Raw genomic sequence first — 16,273 nt, forward strand, 5'->3', positions numbered from 1 at the left:
GTCAAAGCTTAGGGATATTACCATCCCAGTCACCCCACTGATCTGGGGACATAAATATAGAAGGCTTAACACGATATTGCATATTGTCAGAAGATCATCGCTATGAACAACTGACTCAGAGGATGAAGCAACAGGGGCAATTTTCAGGATACTCTGAATATGATTCTCTGAAAGAAGTTATTGATAATGAACACAGGGTTGACCTATGTTCATCAGAAGAAGAAAAGAGTAAAAGACATGCTCACCTATCAAATTTGTGAAGATCTGAAAAGAATATTATCTTCCATGGACAAACAAGATGACATTTCCTCTTGAATGGTTGGTAGAAGGATAAGTTGGTATACCTTGTGATAAAGGAATTTAGAAATTTCCATGAAAACGGTTTAAAAGTTCTGTATTTTCCCCAAGCTTGTAATTTATTTATAGAAATAGAATTGCTTCCTATGGATTCATTATTTATAAAAATAAGAGCAGGAAAACATTCAGATATTGATTTATAAGAAAGCAGATATAGTAATGAGCAATTGAATGTTATTTATCATTTAAATACTGTATTTTCAAAATGTATCTAATGGTGTGGGAATGATCACGATATAATGTGAAACTGAAAAAAGATTGCCCATATGGCTGATTTCAATTCTAAAAAGGAATATAGGTGCATAGAAATGGATTCAGGAAGTGCATCCTAATGCTATAACAATTAATGACAGTACTGAGATTTGTGGCATTTCGATGTTCTTTTTGCACCTTTATGTATTTCTCAAAATTATTCATGATTGAAAAGTTTAGTTTCAGTGTGAGAAAAAAAAGTCATTGAAATAACAATAAAACTATACCGAAGAGGTTAATTCAGTGCCAAAGCCTAGAGGGCGGCGTGGACAATCTGAGAGCATTAGGGACTCTGTAATAATTTCCAGAAATGTTTGGAAATATAGACATAACATTGCTGCCATACGTAATATTGCTCACAGTATCTTGAGACTGCTAATATTGAGACTTAGGTAGACTAAATGCTGGCCTCTCTTAACAAAATTTGCTGATGCTCTGATGATAATTGATTTCAAATGAAATTTTGGAAAAAAATTGAGGAAGGAGCATCTCCTTGAAAATAATTGTTGTAGAGTTGAAGATAGTAAGAAAGTCACTAGAAATTTTATTTATTAATATTCAATTTCCTTTTAAATGAAAATTTTAAGGTATATTAAAAATTACATGTCCTTCATTTTTCTTATTTTTTTTCAACTTTTTTGAGTTGTATGAAGCATACAAATATTTGCATATATTTAATGCATACATTTTGATGAGTTTGGACATAGGTGTATACCTCTGATACCATCACCACAATCAAGGTGATAAACATATGTATCATATTTACAGTATCTGTACTTTTATTCTCATGCACTACTCTCTTGTCAAAGCCAATGGTGAAGAAGGTCCTAAAATAGAGGCTCTTATGTTATTAAAAACAACATCTGATGAAGGTACTTTAAGAGATATCAGGAGTATTTGTTTCTCACAAGAGAAACAGCTAATGGAGCTTAAAGGAGCCTTCAGAAATGAATGGATATTCTGAAGGACCATTGTCAAAATTCCTAAATTTTAGAGCTCTGAGGAACCATGATCCCCTTATTAGCAAATCAATAAATAATTCTGATTCTCTCTCTTTGTCTTTTAAAATTTATTTTATGGCTGTATAACTTGAAACAATAAAATGCAAATATTTGTAATGCATAGTTTAATGAGTTCGTGCATGCACACTCAGTCTCTTGAGTTGTGTCCGGCTCTTTGAGACCCTGTGGATTGTAGCTTGCCAGGCTCCTTTGTCTATGCAATTCTCCAGGCAAGAGTACTGGATATGTGGCCATGCCTTCCTCCAGAGGGTATTCCTAACTCAGGGATTGAACCCAAGTTTCCTGTGTCTTCTGCATTGCAAGCATATTCTTTATCTACTGAGTCACCTAGGAAGCCCCAGTTGAATGAATTCTGACTCATGTAACTGCCTGTGTGGGTACCCGCCCATTTAAGATATAGAAAATTTCTATCACTTGATAAAGATTTTTGCTGCCTCTTTGTATGTAAAAACCCCCTTCATCCCAAGCAGGCAATTCCTGATCTGATTTCTTTCTCTATATATTATTATTTTTCCTTCCAAAACTTGAGCCTTATGTCTAGCTCAGAATACAGCTTTTCAGATTCATCCATATTGTTGAACGTACCTGAGTGATTCATTTCCTATTATTGCTCAGTAGTATGTTTTGTTTTTTCTACATACCTCAATTGTTATCTTTCTCGCTTCCTTCAGCCCTAATTTACATATGCTCTTGTAGCTATATAAAATATGATATACTCATTTTTCATTTATTTGAACTTTAAAGCAAGTCAGTTTTGATTTAAATGTGTTTAAATACATGTTATTCAATAGAGAATCTAAAATACATACTATGACTAGGAAAAAATAATGACATTATTCTACATAACTAAACACATATCACTGTAAAAGAAAGCATTCATTCAACAAAGTAAATTATTTTCTTTGACTCTGATTCAATATGTCATATTTTGTTTAATTTACATTGGACCATGGATTTCTGGAAAAACTTTCTCATATCACTAGCATTCAAATTGTCTTCCATTTTGCTCACTAGGAGGATAAAGACAAGCTTTTAGCATCATCTCACTAATGACTTTGTGCTAATTATTCTTAACGGTGCTAAAAGCTTTCAAAATTTCATGAGCATACAAACATCCCTAACCTCTTGTTAAAATGAAAATTCTGCTTCATTAGATCTGAGGGCAGGCCTGAATCAGGAATTTCTGACAACATTTCCACTTTGAGGCCCTATTTTGTGCAAGACTTTAATACATTCTGCACTTTTAAAGGCGTGTTGGAATGCTCTTTTCCTGAGATTACATGACACCCTTCAGTAATTTATACTTAGTTAACAATTCTAATCGGTTGTTGAAATTTTTTTGCATATATGTTTCCTTTTGCTAAAATACATAATTCAATGTTAATCAAAAAAATATGGGTGTGACATTTAAATGATAAATTTTCTATGTGTTCTACCAGTGTAAAATGTCTCTGATTTTTTCCTTTTACACTTCGTTGATAGATTGACTATATATACAGAATTACTAGGCTTTAAATAATTTTCTTTGAACACTTTAAGGTTTACCTAAATACAGTGAATGAGAGTAAAGTTAGCATTCTGGTTCTGTGTGTCTACACTCTAAAACCTTAACCTCTTTGTGCCTTAGATTCTCTACCTGTACAATGAGAAGGCTGATACCTATTTCATTGGGTTGTTGTAGAGAATACATAACTACACGGTTTAAAATCCTCTAGAGTACAACCTGGCACAGAGAAACTATTAAACAAATGTCACACATTCATTATTAGGCCTGAATAGCCTAAAACTAAATGTCTTTCTTTTGAAGTTGATAAGTTCTGTATTTTAAAGGCTTAGTCTCCAGTCTTTATCCTGGCACTCTGAAATTCCACAATATTATTTCCACAAATACTTTTTTCCCAGTTCTTTATCTTCCCCTTCTTTACTGAGTAGTGTTTTATTGGATAAATGTTGCAAAATTTCATTAATCTCTGATTGACAGATATTTGGGTTTCCACATTTTAGCTGTTATTATGTACACAGCTACTTTAAATATGCTCTTTTTATCAACTGAAATATAGTTGAATCACAAAGTTATGATATTCCTACTTTATGTTGTAAGTATTAACCAATTATTTGGTGTATGCAACTTGAAGTGGGCCTGCTTCATCAAAATATGCCTGACTTTGTTAGAAGTAGCCAAAAAGATTCCTGATGGGGCTGTCCTCAGTGCCTGAGGGCCCCAAGTGCCCCACAGTTTTCTTGAACACTTAGTGTCCCAATGCATTTTGTTTAGTTATTCTAATGATTTTGTGTTTGTATCTCTTTGTGGTTTGAATTTTCATTTCCCTAATGAATAATGAGTTGAGCATATTTTCACGCATGTAGTAGATGTTCATTTACTTCCCTTTGTGAAGTGTCTCTTAAATCATATGCTTAGAATTTTAATGAGTTCTTTATCTCTCTACTGATTGTGAAATTTTGTTTTTCAGATACAAGCAATGTGATTATTTTCTTCATCTGTGGGTTTCTTTTTTACCTTTATATCTTTTGTAGGTTGATGAAGTTTAAATACTTATTTTTTTTCTTTAAAATCTGTTGTGTCCTAAGAAATCTTTACTTTCCTTCAGTTCATGACAATATTATCCTATTAATTTTTCTCTTATAATATTTATAGCTTTAGCTTCTAAATTTAGGTTTATACTATATTGCAAATAAAGATGTTTTACATTGAGGTAAGAATTAAATTTCATTTTGGTTTTTATACAAATACCCAGTTGTTCTAGGCACATATTTTTCTGTCACTGAAGTTCATTGATTTTGCTGATGAAAATTACTTAATTATATTTGGGGCTGTTTCTGACTTCTTCCTGATTTTCTTCTACAGTGTATTGATCTATTCTTCGATATAGAAAAGATTACCTCTTGGGTATGTGGAACACTAAGCATGTATGTTCTGTAGGATCATATGTAGATGAACAATTTCCTTGGAGCTATATTAAAAAATCCAATGGCTCATGTTAAGTGAATTATTTAGAGATGATGTCTTAGAATAATGTAAAAAATGCATTTATTGTTATATTAGTTTGCAATGGTTCGCTTAACAATGTAACAAAAGCTGAGTGGCTTAAACAACAGAAATTGATTGTGTCACAGTTTTGGAGCTTAGAGGTCCAAGATTAAGGTGTCACCAGGGCTGATTCCTTCTAATGGCTCTGAAGAAGAACCTGTACCTTGCATATCTCTTAGCTTCAGGTGATTTTCTGGAAACCTTGCCATATTAACATATTAACATAATCTCTGACTTCATGTCTACATGGCATTCTTTTTGTGTGCAAGTCTCAGTTCAGTTCAGTTCAGCTCAACAGCTCAGTCATGTCTGACTCTTTGCAACCCCATGGAATACAGCATGCCAGGCTCCCCTGTCCATCACCAACTCCCAAGCATTCTCAAACTCATGTCCATAGAGTTGGTAATGCCATCCAACCATCTCATCCTCTGTCATCCCCTTCTCCTTTGCCCTCAATCTTTCCCAGCATCAGGGTCTTTTCAAATTGTCAGCTCTTCACATCAGGTGTCCAAAGTATTGGAGTTTCAGCTTCAGCGTCAGTCCTTCCAATGAATATTCAGGACTGATTTCCTTTAGGATGGAGTGGTTGGATCTCCTTGCAGCCCAAGGGACTCCCAAGAGTCTTCTCCAACACCACGGTTCAGAAGCATCACTTATTCAGTGCTCAGCTTTCTTTATAGTCCAACTCTCACATCCATACATGACTTCTTGAAAAACCATAACTTTGACTAGACGGACTTTGTCAGCAAAGCAATGTCTCTGCTTTTTAATATGTTGGCTAGGTTGGTCATAGCTTTTCTTCTAAGGAGCAAGCATCATTTAATTTCATGGCTGCGGTCACCATCTGCAGTGATTTTTGCAGCCCCCAAAATAATTTCTGTCACTATTCCACTGTTTCTCCATCTATTTGCCATGAAGGAACTAGATGACATGATCTTCATTTTCTGAATGTGGAGTTTTAAGCCAGCTTTTTCACTATCCTCTTTTACTTTCATCAAGAGGCTCTTTAGTTCTTCTTCACTTTCTGCCATAAAGGTAGTGTCATCTGCCTATCTGAGGTTATTGATATTTCTCCCAACAATCTTAATTACAGCTTGTGCTTCATACAGCCAAGTATTTCACATGGTGTACTCTGCATATAAGTTAAATAAACAGGGTGACAATATACAGCCTTGATGTACTCCTTTCCTGATTTGGAACCAGTTTGTTGTTCCATGTCCAGTTCCAACTGTCACTTCTTGACCTGCATACAGAGTTCTCAGGAGGCAGGTCAGGTAGTCTGGTATTCCCATCTCGAAGAATTTTCCACAGTTTGTTGTGATCTGCAAAGTCAAAGGCTTTGCATAGTCAATAAAGCAGAAGTAGATGTTTTTTGGAAATTTTGCTTTTTCGATGACCCAGCAGATGTTGGCAATTTGATCTCTGGTTCCCCTGCCTTTTCTAAATCCAGCTTGATCATCTTGAAGTTCACAGTTCATGTCTTGTTGAAGCCTGGCTTGGAGAATTTTGAGCATTCCTTTGTTAACATGTGAAAAGAGTGCAATTGTGCAATAGTTTGAACATTCTTTGGCATTGCCTTTCTTTGGGATTGGAATGAAAACTGACCTTTTCCAGTCCTGTGGCCAATGCTGAGTTTTCCAAATTTCCTGACATATTGAGTGCAACATTTTTACAGCATCATCTTTTAGGATTTGAAATAGCTTGACTGGAATCCCATCACCTCCACTAGCTTTGTTCATAGTGATGCTTCCTAAGGCTCATTTGACTTTGCATTCCAGGATGTCTGGCTCTAGGTGAGTGATCACACAATCATAATTATCTAGGTCATGAAGATCTTTTTTGTAAAGTTCTTCTGTGTATTCTTGCCACCTCTTCTTAATATCTTCTGCTTCTGTTAGGTTCATAACATTTCTGTCCTTTATTGTGACCACCTTTGCATGCAATGTTCCATTGGTATCTCTGATTTTCTTGAAGAGATCTCTAGTCTCCCATTTTATTGTTTTCCTCTATTTCTTTGCACTGATCACTGAGGAAGGCTTTCTTATCTCTCCTTGCTATTCTTTGGAACTCTGCATTCAGATGGGTATATCTTTTCTTTTCTCCTTTGTCTTTAGCATCTCTTCTTTTCTCAGCTATTTTTAAGGCGTCCTCAGACAAGCATTTTGCCCCTGTGCATTTCTTTTTTTTGGGTATGGTCTTGATCAGAGCCTCCTCTACAATGTCACAAACACTTGTCCATAATTCTTCAGGCACTCTGCCTATCAGATCTCATCCCTTGAATCTATTTGTTACTTCCACTATATAATTGTTAGGGATTCAATTCAGGTTGTACCTGAATGGTCTAGTGGTTTTCCCTACTTTCTTCAATTTAAGTCTGAATTTGGAAAGAAGGAGTTCATGATCTGGACCACAGCCAGCTCTTGGTCTTGTTTCGCTGACTCTATACAGCTTCTCCATAGTTGGCTGCAAAGAATATAATCAATCTGATTTCAGTATTGACCATCTGGTGATGTCCATGTGTAGAGTCTTCTCTTGTGTTGTTGGAAGAGGGTGTTTGTTATGACCAGTGATTCTCTTATGAAAACTCTATTAGCCTTTGTCCTTCTTCATTTTGTACTCCAAGGCCAAATATGTCTGTTACTCCAGGTATCTCTTGACTTCTTACTTTTGCATTGCAGTATCCTATAAGGAAAAGGACATCTTTTTTTGGATGTTAGTTCTAGAAAGTCTTATAGGTCTACATAGAATCATTCACCTTCAGCTTCTTTATCATTACTAGTTGGGGCATAGACTTGTATTTCTGTGATATTGAATGGTTTGCCTTGGAAACAAACAGAGATCATTCTGTCATTTTTGAGATTGCATCCAAATATTGCATTCTGGACCCTTTTGTTGACTATGATGGCTACTCCATTTCTTCTAAGGGTTTCTTGCCCACAGTAGTAAATATAATGGTCATCTGATTTAAATTTGCCCATTCCAGTCCATTTTAGTTCACTGATTCCTAAAATGTTGATGTTCACTCTTGCCATCTCCTGTTTGATCACTTCCAATTTACCTTGATTCATGGAGCTAACATTTCAGGTTCCTATGCTATATTGTTCTTTACAGCATTCAACTTTACTTCCATCACCAGTCACATCCATAACTGGGTGTTGTTTTTGCTTTGGCTCTTTCTCTTCATTCTTTCTGGAGTTAATCCTCCTCTCTTCTCCAGTAGCATATTGGGCACCTACTAATCTCAGGAGTTCATCTTTCAGTGTCCTATCTTTTTGCATTTTCATACTGTTCATGGAGTTCTCAAGGCAAGAATACTAAAGTGGTTTTCCATTGCCTTTTCCAGTGGACCACATTTTGTCAAAACATCTCCACCATGACCTGTCAATCTAAGCTCAATCAAGATGGCAGAGTAGAAGGACGTGCACTTTTCTTCACTCTTCTCTTGTGAGAACTCCAAAATTATAACTCACTGCTTAATAACCGTCTACAGGAAAATATCGGATCCCACCAAAAAAAGATACCCTATGTCCAAGGGCAAAGGAGAAGCCCCAGCAAGATGGTAGGAGGGGTGAACTTGCATTTAGAATCAAACCCCATACCCGCCAGAGATGCTCAGAGGGCTCAAACAAAACCTTGTGCACATCAGGAGACCCCACAGAGACTGAGCCAGACCTGCCTTTGAGTGTTTGAGTGTCTCCTGTGGAAGTATGGGTCAGCAGTGGCCTGCCACAGGGGCAGGGGCTCTGGGTGCAGCAGACCTGGTTATAGTAAGCCCTCTTAGAGGATGTCACCATTAATCCCACCATAGAGCCACCAAAACTTTCACAGGACTGGGGAAACAGACTCTTGGAGGACACCAACAAAACTTTGTGCATACCAGGACCCAGGAGAAAGGAGCAGAGACCTCACAAGAAACTGACTCAGATTTTCCTGTGAGTGTCCAGGGGTCTCAGATGGAGGCATGGGTCAGCGGTGGCCTGCTGAAGGGTTGGGGCACTGAGTGCGGCAGTGCATGTATGGGACTTTTGAAGGAGTTCGCCATTACCTTCACTACCTCCACCATAGTTTGGGCCTTGCCCATCAACAGAAAATTGGATTAAATATTTACTGAGTATTGCCTCACCTATCAAAACAAGACCCAGTTTCCCCCATCAGTCAGTCTCTCCCATCAGGAAGCTTCCATAAGCTTCTTATCCTTATCCATCAGAGGACAGACAGAATGAAAATCACAATCACAGAAATCTAATCAAACTGATCACATGGACCACAGTCTTGCCTAACTCAATGAAACTATGAACCATGCTTTGTAGGTGCATGTCTCAGTGTCCAAATTTTCCCTTTTTAGAAGGAGATCAGTCATATTGACTAGGAACCCACTCTACGTCAGCATGAAATTATCATTACTAGTTTATTTTCATTTAATTTTATTATTTATTTATTATTAGTTATAATTACATCTACAATGAGCTTGTTTCCAAAGAGTCGGACATGACTGAGCGACTAAGCACAGCACAACATGAGCTTATTTCCAAATGAGGTCACACTGAGAGGTACTAGAGGTTAGAACATTAGTATCTGAATTCAAGTCCTTACTGTTGAAGTCAAATCCACCCTCTATACCCCAACAGGAAACTAATTCTCAGACAGAGTTTTAGGTGAAATAGAAAATAATAGCTTTATTGCTATTGTAATGCCCTCATACTCTGTGTCTGAATCTGGAGGGACTATGAAGAGTTTTATAGTAATGGCTCAAAGATGGCATGGTCAGCTATTGGACAGTCTTCTGACTGGTTGGTGGTGTGCTAATAAGTAGAAGTCAGCATCATCAACCTTCTGGTTCCAAGTGGTCTGGGGTCTACATGTTTGTGGGAAGCATACAGTTAATTTCTCCCACCTGGTGGGATTTTCAGATCTGCAAAACAGTTCAAAGATATTGTTATGTATATCCCTTGAGAGAGGATCAGGACACTGCCCCAAGGCTGCACTATTTTGTGTATGTGTGCGGGAGGGGGGTTATTTTGACTGTTCCTCCCTTTGTCTCTATATCACCTCCCTTCCCTCATTAGCAACTGTTGAACCCACTCACTGGAATTCAGGGAGTCAAGGATACTGAATGAAGACTATTTCCTGTAACTAAGAAATGATGTTGCAGGAAGGAGAATACCTTCCAGAGCCCACTGGTTGATGGCTCAATGGCTTAATGATAAGCAATATTCTTTTCATACTGAAATGGCAGGTGACATTCTTTTCTCCACATGTATGGTGACCTTGCCCTCACAGAGTCCTGCTGTCACACTAAAATGTATACTTCATGCAAGCAATTATTTGTCCTTGCAGGTATATACAATTTCACATACATACATCCTCAAGAAAATCCACTTCTTTACATACATAGTTATTACTATCACTCAGATATACACATCAATATACATGGTAAATGAACACACTTGCACATTGCACAAAATATCCCTTCAGTTGTAAATATACATACTCTGGCAGACAGTAAAGTACATGCATATAGATAAACTTATACTCATACGATCAGTGGACATGAATTTGAGCAAACTCCAGGAGACAATGAAGGACAGGGAAGCCTGGTGTCCTGCAATCTTTGGGGCCGCAAAGACTCAGACACATCTTAGTAACTGAACAAAAAAATCTCAGCAACACACATTATTATGTGTGCATTCAAATGCACACATATAGAGAATGCACACATATGGAGAAGAAGGGAGATTTAGGGGTTAATGCTTCCGCTTTTAGTCTCCACGCTTAGAGGAAGTCAGTTCAAGTATGAGGCAGTGGGACCTAGGAGGGCAGAGAGAATTGGTGCTTGGGGGAAAGGAAAGTGTAAACACTCACAGGTTTTAAAGAGGCTCCATTCAGTGTTCTCAATTATAAGCTGTTTTCCAGAAGCCATTTACAGTTGTGTCTGGTAAAGCTGGAGTTGGTGAGAGATAAAGCAGAGCTTTCAGTGAGGGGTGCCTTGGACCCCAGTTATCTCTGCCCATCCCAGGAAGCAATAGGACTCAGAGTCTTCAAGGAGCTAGAGGCATGGTGTGCTCTGTGCAGAAAGGCCTGACTCACTGGGGGCTCCAGGCCCAGAGATCATGACTGCTGATCTCTAGCCTAAGACAGGAAGAAGACTTTCTGCTTATTCTGTGTCTTCCAGGAAAATTCTAGAAAAGTAGAAGGACTACCTCCTTACACAATCCATCCAGGAAGGAGGTTGGATCAGGACCCCATACTACTCTAGTATTATGGTTCTGGGTCTTAGTTTTAAATGCCCAAAGTAATAAAACAGAGTGTAAAATTCCTGGAAGCTGTTCCTTAGCAAGATCTCAGCCCATTTAGTCTTCATCCCTTTGGGTTTGAGCAACATGGATTGAACTGATATTTCATCAGGTGAGTGATAATGAAGGTACCCAATTTCAAAGGAACACAGCAGAAAGTGCAGAGAGGAAAGAGAGGTGCCTGTCAAGAAGCTCCCATCTTCCACTTAGACTTGAATTTCAGGTCAGCTCTTCTCCTCCACTGTCGACCCAAGAAAGAAAATCTGAGTCCTGAATGTCAGAGCGAGAAGAATAGAAGAATAGAATGAAGAAGCTGAGAGGCATCACTTATGAGGGACCTTTGGTCTGTGAAAAGGCCATGGGAGAGTCTGGAAAATAGATCTATCAGAGAAGAGAAACTGGTTTTGAAAGAAGCTACACTATATGAGTAGCTGAACCCTGGCTGAGAAGAGAGTCACCACACCAAAGGGAGTTTATATAACAGGTGAGTTTATATGAGGGTTCGTGGGCAGATTCAATGAAGATGCCATTCAGCAGTCTATACTCAGAGATGCCAGAAAATCCACCTAGAACCTATTGTAGAGGGACCTAGTTCAACGACTTAGTGGGGTTCCAGATTCAAATGCAGATCTATCTGTAATTCACCAAACAATTTCACAAGTTCCCTTTGTATCTGGCTTTTTCATGACAGGGCAACAATCACTGCTGTATCCTATCAGCATGGGTGTTCCAATCAGTCACTACCTAGCAGAGGCAGTATTGTGGATCACCAAGACCACTGGGTGTAGAGCTGTGCACTTGGCACTAATTTATTGTGTGATTTCAAGCACATCATGTAGCTACCCTCAGTTCTGTTTCTCTCATTGTAAATAAAGATGCAGAAGCTTTATGAGAGAAACAATAAAATGCAAAATTATATAGTGTTGTAGCTACAAAAATAGCAGTATCTTTCAGAATTAATCAAAGAGATTATTATTCATTTTGATAAATTTATATCCAACATCATCACTAGTACCCACTGAAACAGTGAGGATGACCCAAGTATGCTTTTCCAAGTGACCTTAAGCCTCAGTGACTATGTCCTTGCAAATGAAGAGTGACATACAGGAGGTGAAAAGAGGGAAAAGAGGAAAATGAGGGAACCTCTAGAGTAAACACAATATATGACTGTTTGAGAACATAAGGCCAGGTAAAAGGGGATAAAACACAGCCCTAGTGCCCAGATAATGTATGTGTTTCTTAATTTCATTTTTTATGATTGGTGACTTTGTTTTTAATTGCTACGCCTTGTATGTGTGTGTCTTAGTTGCTCATTTATGTCCGACTATTTGAGACCCCATGAACTATAGCCCAGAAGAGTTGTGTCCGACTCTTTTGCAACCCCATGGACTGTAGCCTGCCAGGCTCCTCTGTCCATGGGATTTTCCAGGCCAATGATACTAGAGTGGGTTGCCATTTCCTTCTCCAGGGGATCTTCCCCATCCAGGGATCGAAGCTGTGTCTCCTGCATTAGCAGGCAGATTCTTTACCACTGAGCCACCTGGAAAGCCCCAAATATCTACTATCTAGGAAGGATGGTAAAGTTTTCAAAAGAGCAGGACTTATAGAATCTTAGTTCCACTTCTTTCACAATGTTACAATTCTAGAGAAAATCAGAAAGAGGCTAGGTTTATTTCAGATTCTGCATAAACCCTTCTTAGGAACCACTGAGTCAGGTGAATGAAACATTTGTCCATACCCAGAGGTGATTTGATAAAGGGAGTTTGAAAAGATACTCTCCTTGACTATGTCTTTCTGTTATGAAAGAGGTAAGAGCTAATGCTTTCAAAGACTCATGTCAACTGAGATTAAATTGTGTAAAGATATTGGGTAAGAACCAGGTGTGTTTTTTGCCATTGACTCTGAGATAGACAGTGGTCAGCAGTGGGATCAGACACAAGCATCAATCCTTGTGATACCAGCAAATACCAGCAGAGGATGATGTTCCCAAAGTCAAACCCTGGCCAGCAGGGCAACCGCTAGTATGAGAAATGGACATAACTATCTTCTGGGTTTGGAGCCAATGTGGAAGGCTCTGTCAGACATTGTAAGATATGGAAAATTGGTCCATGACTCCATTGCTACTGAATAATGACCTTTATTTGTTAGTTTCTTCAGCCAACATTGATTAAATTCCCTTTCTTTGTAAAGCAGAGGTTCTAGAAAGAGCACAGCTCAGGAAAAACTTCATGAAAGTTACCACTTAGGACAAGGGTTGAAAAACTATAGTCTGCACCAGCTCCACTTTGCAGCATGGTTTTAAAAATAAAGTTTTGTTGGAGCACAGCCACATCCACAAGTTAGATATTGACTGTGGCTTCTTTCATGCTACAATACCCATGCTAACTAGTTTTAACAGAGATTCTGTGGCCCATGGAGCCTAAAATATTCATGATTTGACCAAGGAAAGTTTTTTGATTCTCCAACTGAGGAGTCATACACTAAATCCATTATAGGTACACAATTGGTCAGTCCTTTACCTACCAACCCAAATCTTCACAGTAATTGTCTTAGAGTTAAAACTAACTCAGGAATACACTGCTATGGTCCTTTAAGTCAAAGTGCTTTCCAGAATGACTTCCTACTTTGAAAAGTGGCCCAAGTGTTGCTGCTGTTTAATTCAGGAGTGTGAGGCCCCTTCACAGAGACTGTTGTTTATAGATCTCTGTCTACTTCATCAGGATGTCTGTATATACATCTAAGTATTTCTATAGATGGAAAAAAAGGGATTCTCATATAAAAATTCAAATACATTCTGGCTCTGAACACTCGCAATACAGGTCAGTCCAAGTGTGTATTGACATTCAGAGAAAGACAGGGTACCTGGGACAGAAGCCTGGCTCAGTCCCTAACCAGCCTGGTGCCCTAGGCTAGTATGCTTGCTCCACCTCCTAGAGACCAGCCCTGTCCTGGGAGGGGTTAGGGGCAAGGCATGACTAGACTTCCTCCCGGGGCCTCGAGGACACAGTAGGATCCTTGGCTTTGGGAGTCTCAGAAGCTATCAGCAGGGAGATGATGGGGTCAGCTGCATACCTATCCCCCCTCGGAGAAGCAGGGGCCCTTTCACAGCTAGAAGAACAAGGACAGATCACTGCTCCCCACATCCTCAGAGCATGGGTCCTCCAGAAACTGATTCCTCATTGTGGTGTAGTGAATCAACTGCTTCCCTGAGTTGGGGATTTCCAACAGGGATGAAATGACCTATGCGAAAGTTTAAGCAAATCAGTTGTCAGTTCTTACTAGAACACAGGGACAGAATTAATATGGCATGATTTTTCAATTTTCCTTCTACATGTTCTTATTTCAAAAAAAAATTTGTTTCTTATAAAATATCACGGTTGCAGCTAGTGGTGTGTTCTGACCGCATATTCAAGAATATAAATGTAAGTAACGAACACAGATTAGCATCATTTTATATTGCAAAATTTTACTTATTAAAATAGCTGAAGTTATTCTGGTTTGCCATTCAACTTTTACCTTATTATTCAATTCTTATATCTAAATATAATAAATAATAATAAAGATTTATCTTAATGCTATCTCCAGCAGAGAGTAGATTACCTTATAAGCCAGAGTGCAATGCTGACTTCAGGGAACAGCTCTTCTGATCCTGTGTCCTTCATCCTGCTTGGGATCCCAGGATTGGAGAATTCCCAGTTTTGGGTTGCCTTTCCATTCTGTGCCATATATGTTATGGCTCTAGTCGGCAATATCACTCTCCTTCATGTAATCCGAACTGACCTCACCTTGCATGAGCCCATGTATCTCTTTCTAGCCATGCTGGCTACCACTGACCTGGTCCTCTCCACTTCCACACAACCTAAAATGCTGGCCATATTCTGGTTTCACGATCATGAGATTGAATACCATGCCTGCCTCATCCAGTTGTTCTTCATCCATGCCTTTTCTTCAGTGGAGTCCGGATTGCTCATGGCTATGGCTATGGACCGTTACGTGGCTGTCTGCTTCCCACTGCATCACTCTAGTATCCTGACACCATCTGTCGTGGGTAAACTGGGGGCAGGTGTGATGATGAGAGGGCTGCTGTGGGTGAGTCCGTTCTGCCTCATGGTGTCCAGGATGCCCTTCTGCTCCAGTCGGATCATCCCCCAGTCATACTGCAAGCACATGGCTGTGCTGAAGTTGGTGTGTGCTGACACTAGAGTAAATCGTGCATATGGGCTTTTTGTGGCCTTCTCTGTAGTTGGCTTTGACATTATTGCCATCAGTGTATCCTATGTAATGATTCTGAGAACAGTGTTACAGTTACCCTCAAGTGAAGCCCGGCTCAAAGCTTTTGGCACATGTGCCTCCCATATCTGTGTCATCTTGGCTTTCTACATCCCGGCTCTCTTTACTTTCCTTACCCACCGCTTTGGACATCATGTGCCCCGAGTGGTACACATCATGTTTGCTATTCTCTATCTCCTGGTACCTCCCATGCTCAACCCCATCATCTATGGAGTTAGAACCAAACAGATTAGGGACAGGGTTATTCAAGGATGTTGTGGGAAAAAAACCCTGAGTCAAAGCCTAGGGCTTCAACCACCCCAATCACCCCACTGATCTAGGAATATAAATGCGGAAGTTTGCCAGGATGTCACATATCGTCACACAGTCATCTCTGTGAACAACTGGCTCAGAGATCAGCCACCCTCCCGAAGTAAGAGGAACACTTTTCAGGATACCCTGAAAGTAGTGACTGATAATGAATACAAGTTTTACCTATGTTTGATCGCTTACAGTGATGATGTTGATTTTGTGATCTCCAAAGAAGATTTAGCTTCAGGATCAGGGACCAGGCTTATTCACTCAGAGCTCTTGTGTGACACTTTTATTACAGTGAAAAAGAACAGAGAAACCTTCTGACATAGACATCAGAAGGGGACGGAGAGTGCCCCACTCATAGCCTTAGCAATTGGTTATTAGAGTAAATCAAAAGAATGTCTCAAGGTCGTAAAGGTCTTACCAGACCCACTCCCACAATATACATTTTAAGATGTCAGGATTATTCAGAAGGTTCTTAAGAAGGAGAAACATGTCCTCCAGCAGGATACATTGTTGTAACATAATCATTCTTACAGAGTTTAAGGAAAAACTCCTTGAGTAAGATGAGTTGATTTTTTTGGGTCATCATTAGCTCTGTGCTTAAAGAAAAATATGTTTTATGTGACTAAGATGAAGGAATGTAGGGAAAAAAATGTGTGTCCCTTTCTCCTCCTCAAGAGCCCCAGACCCTTTTCTCCTTCTCAGGGACCCCA

The 16,273-nt window shown here is 39.1% G+C and overlaps 1 protein-coding gene across 1 annotated transcript; it reads left to right on the top strand.

Moving 5' to 3' along the window:
- The first annotated feature begins 14,591 nt into the window (after positions 1-14,591).
- Positions 14,592-15,578, top strand: LOC120875936 (olfactory receptor 52R1). Its single transcript, XM_040257682.1, has one exon. It carries the CDS (start codon positions 14,592-14,594, stop codon positions 15,576-15,578), a length of 987 nt encoding a protein of 328 aa, XP_040113616.1.
- Positions 15,579-16,273: the final 695 nt, after the last annotated feature.

This window comes from Oryx dammah, unplaced genomic scaffold (assembly GCF_014754425.2).
Source record: "Oryx dammah isolate SB20612 unplaced genomic scaffold, SCBI_Odam_1.1 HiC_scaffold_17, whole genome shotgun sequence".
NCBI classification, from domain to species: Eukaryota; Metazoa; Chordata; class Mammalia; order Artiodactyla; family Bovidae; genus Oryx; species Oryx dammah.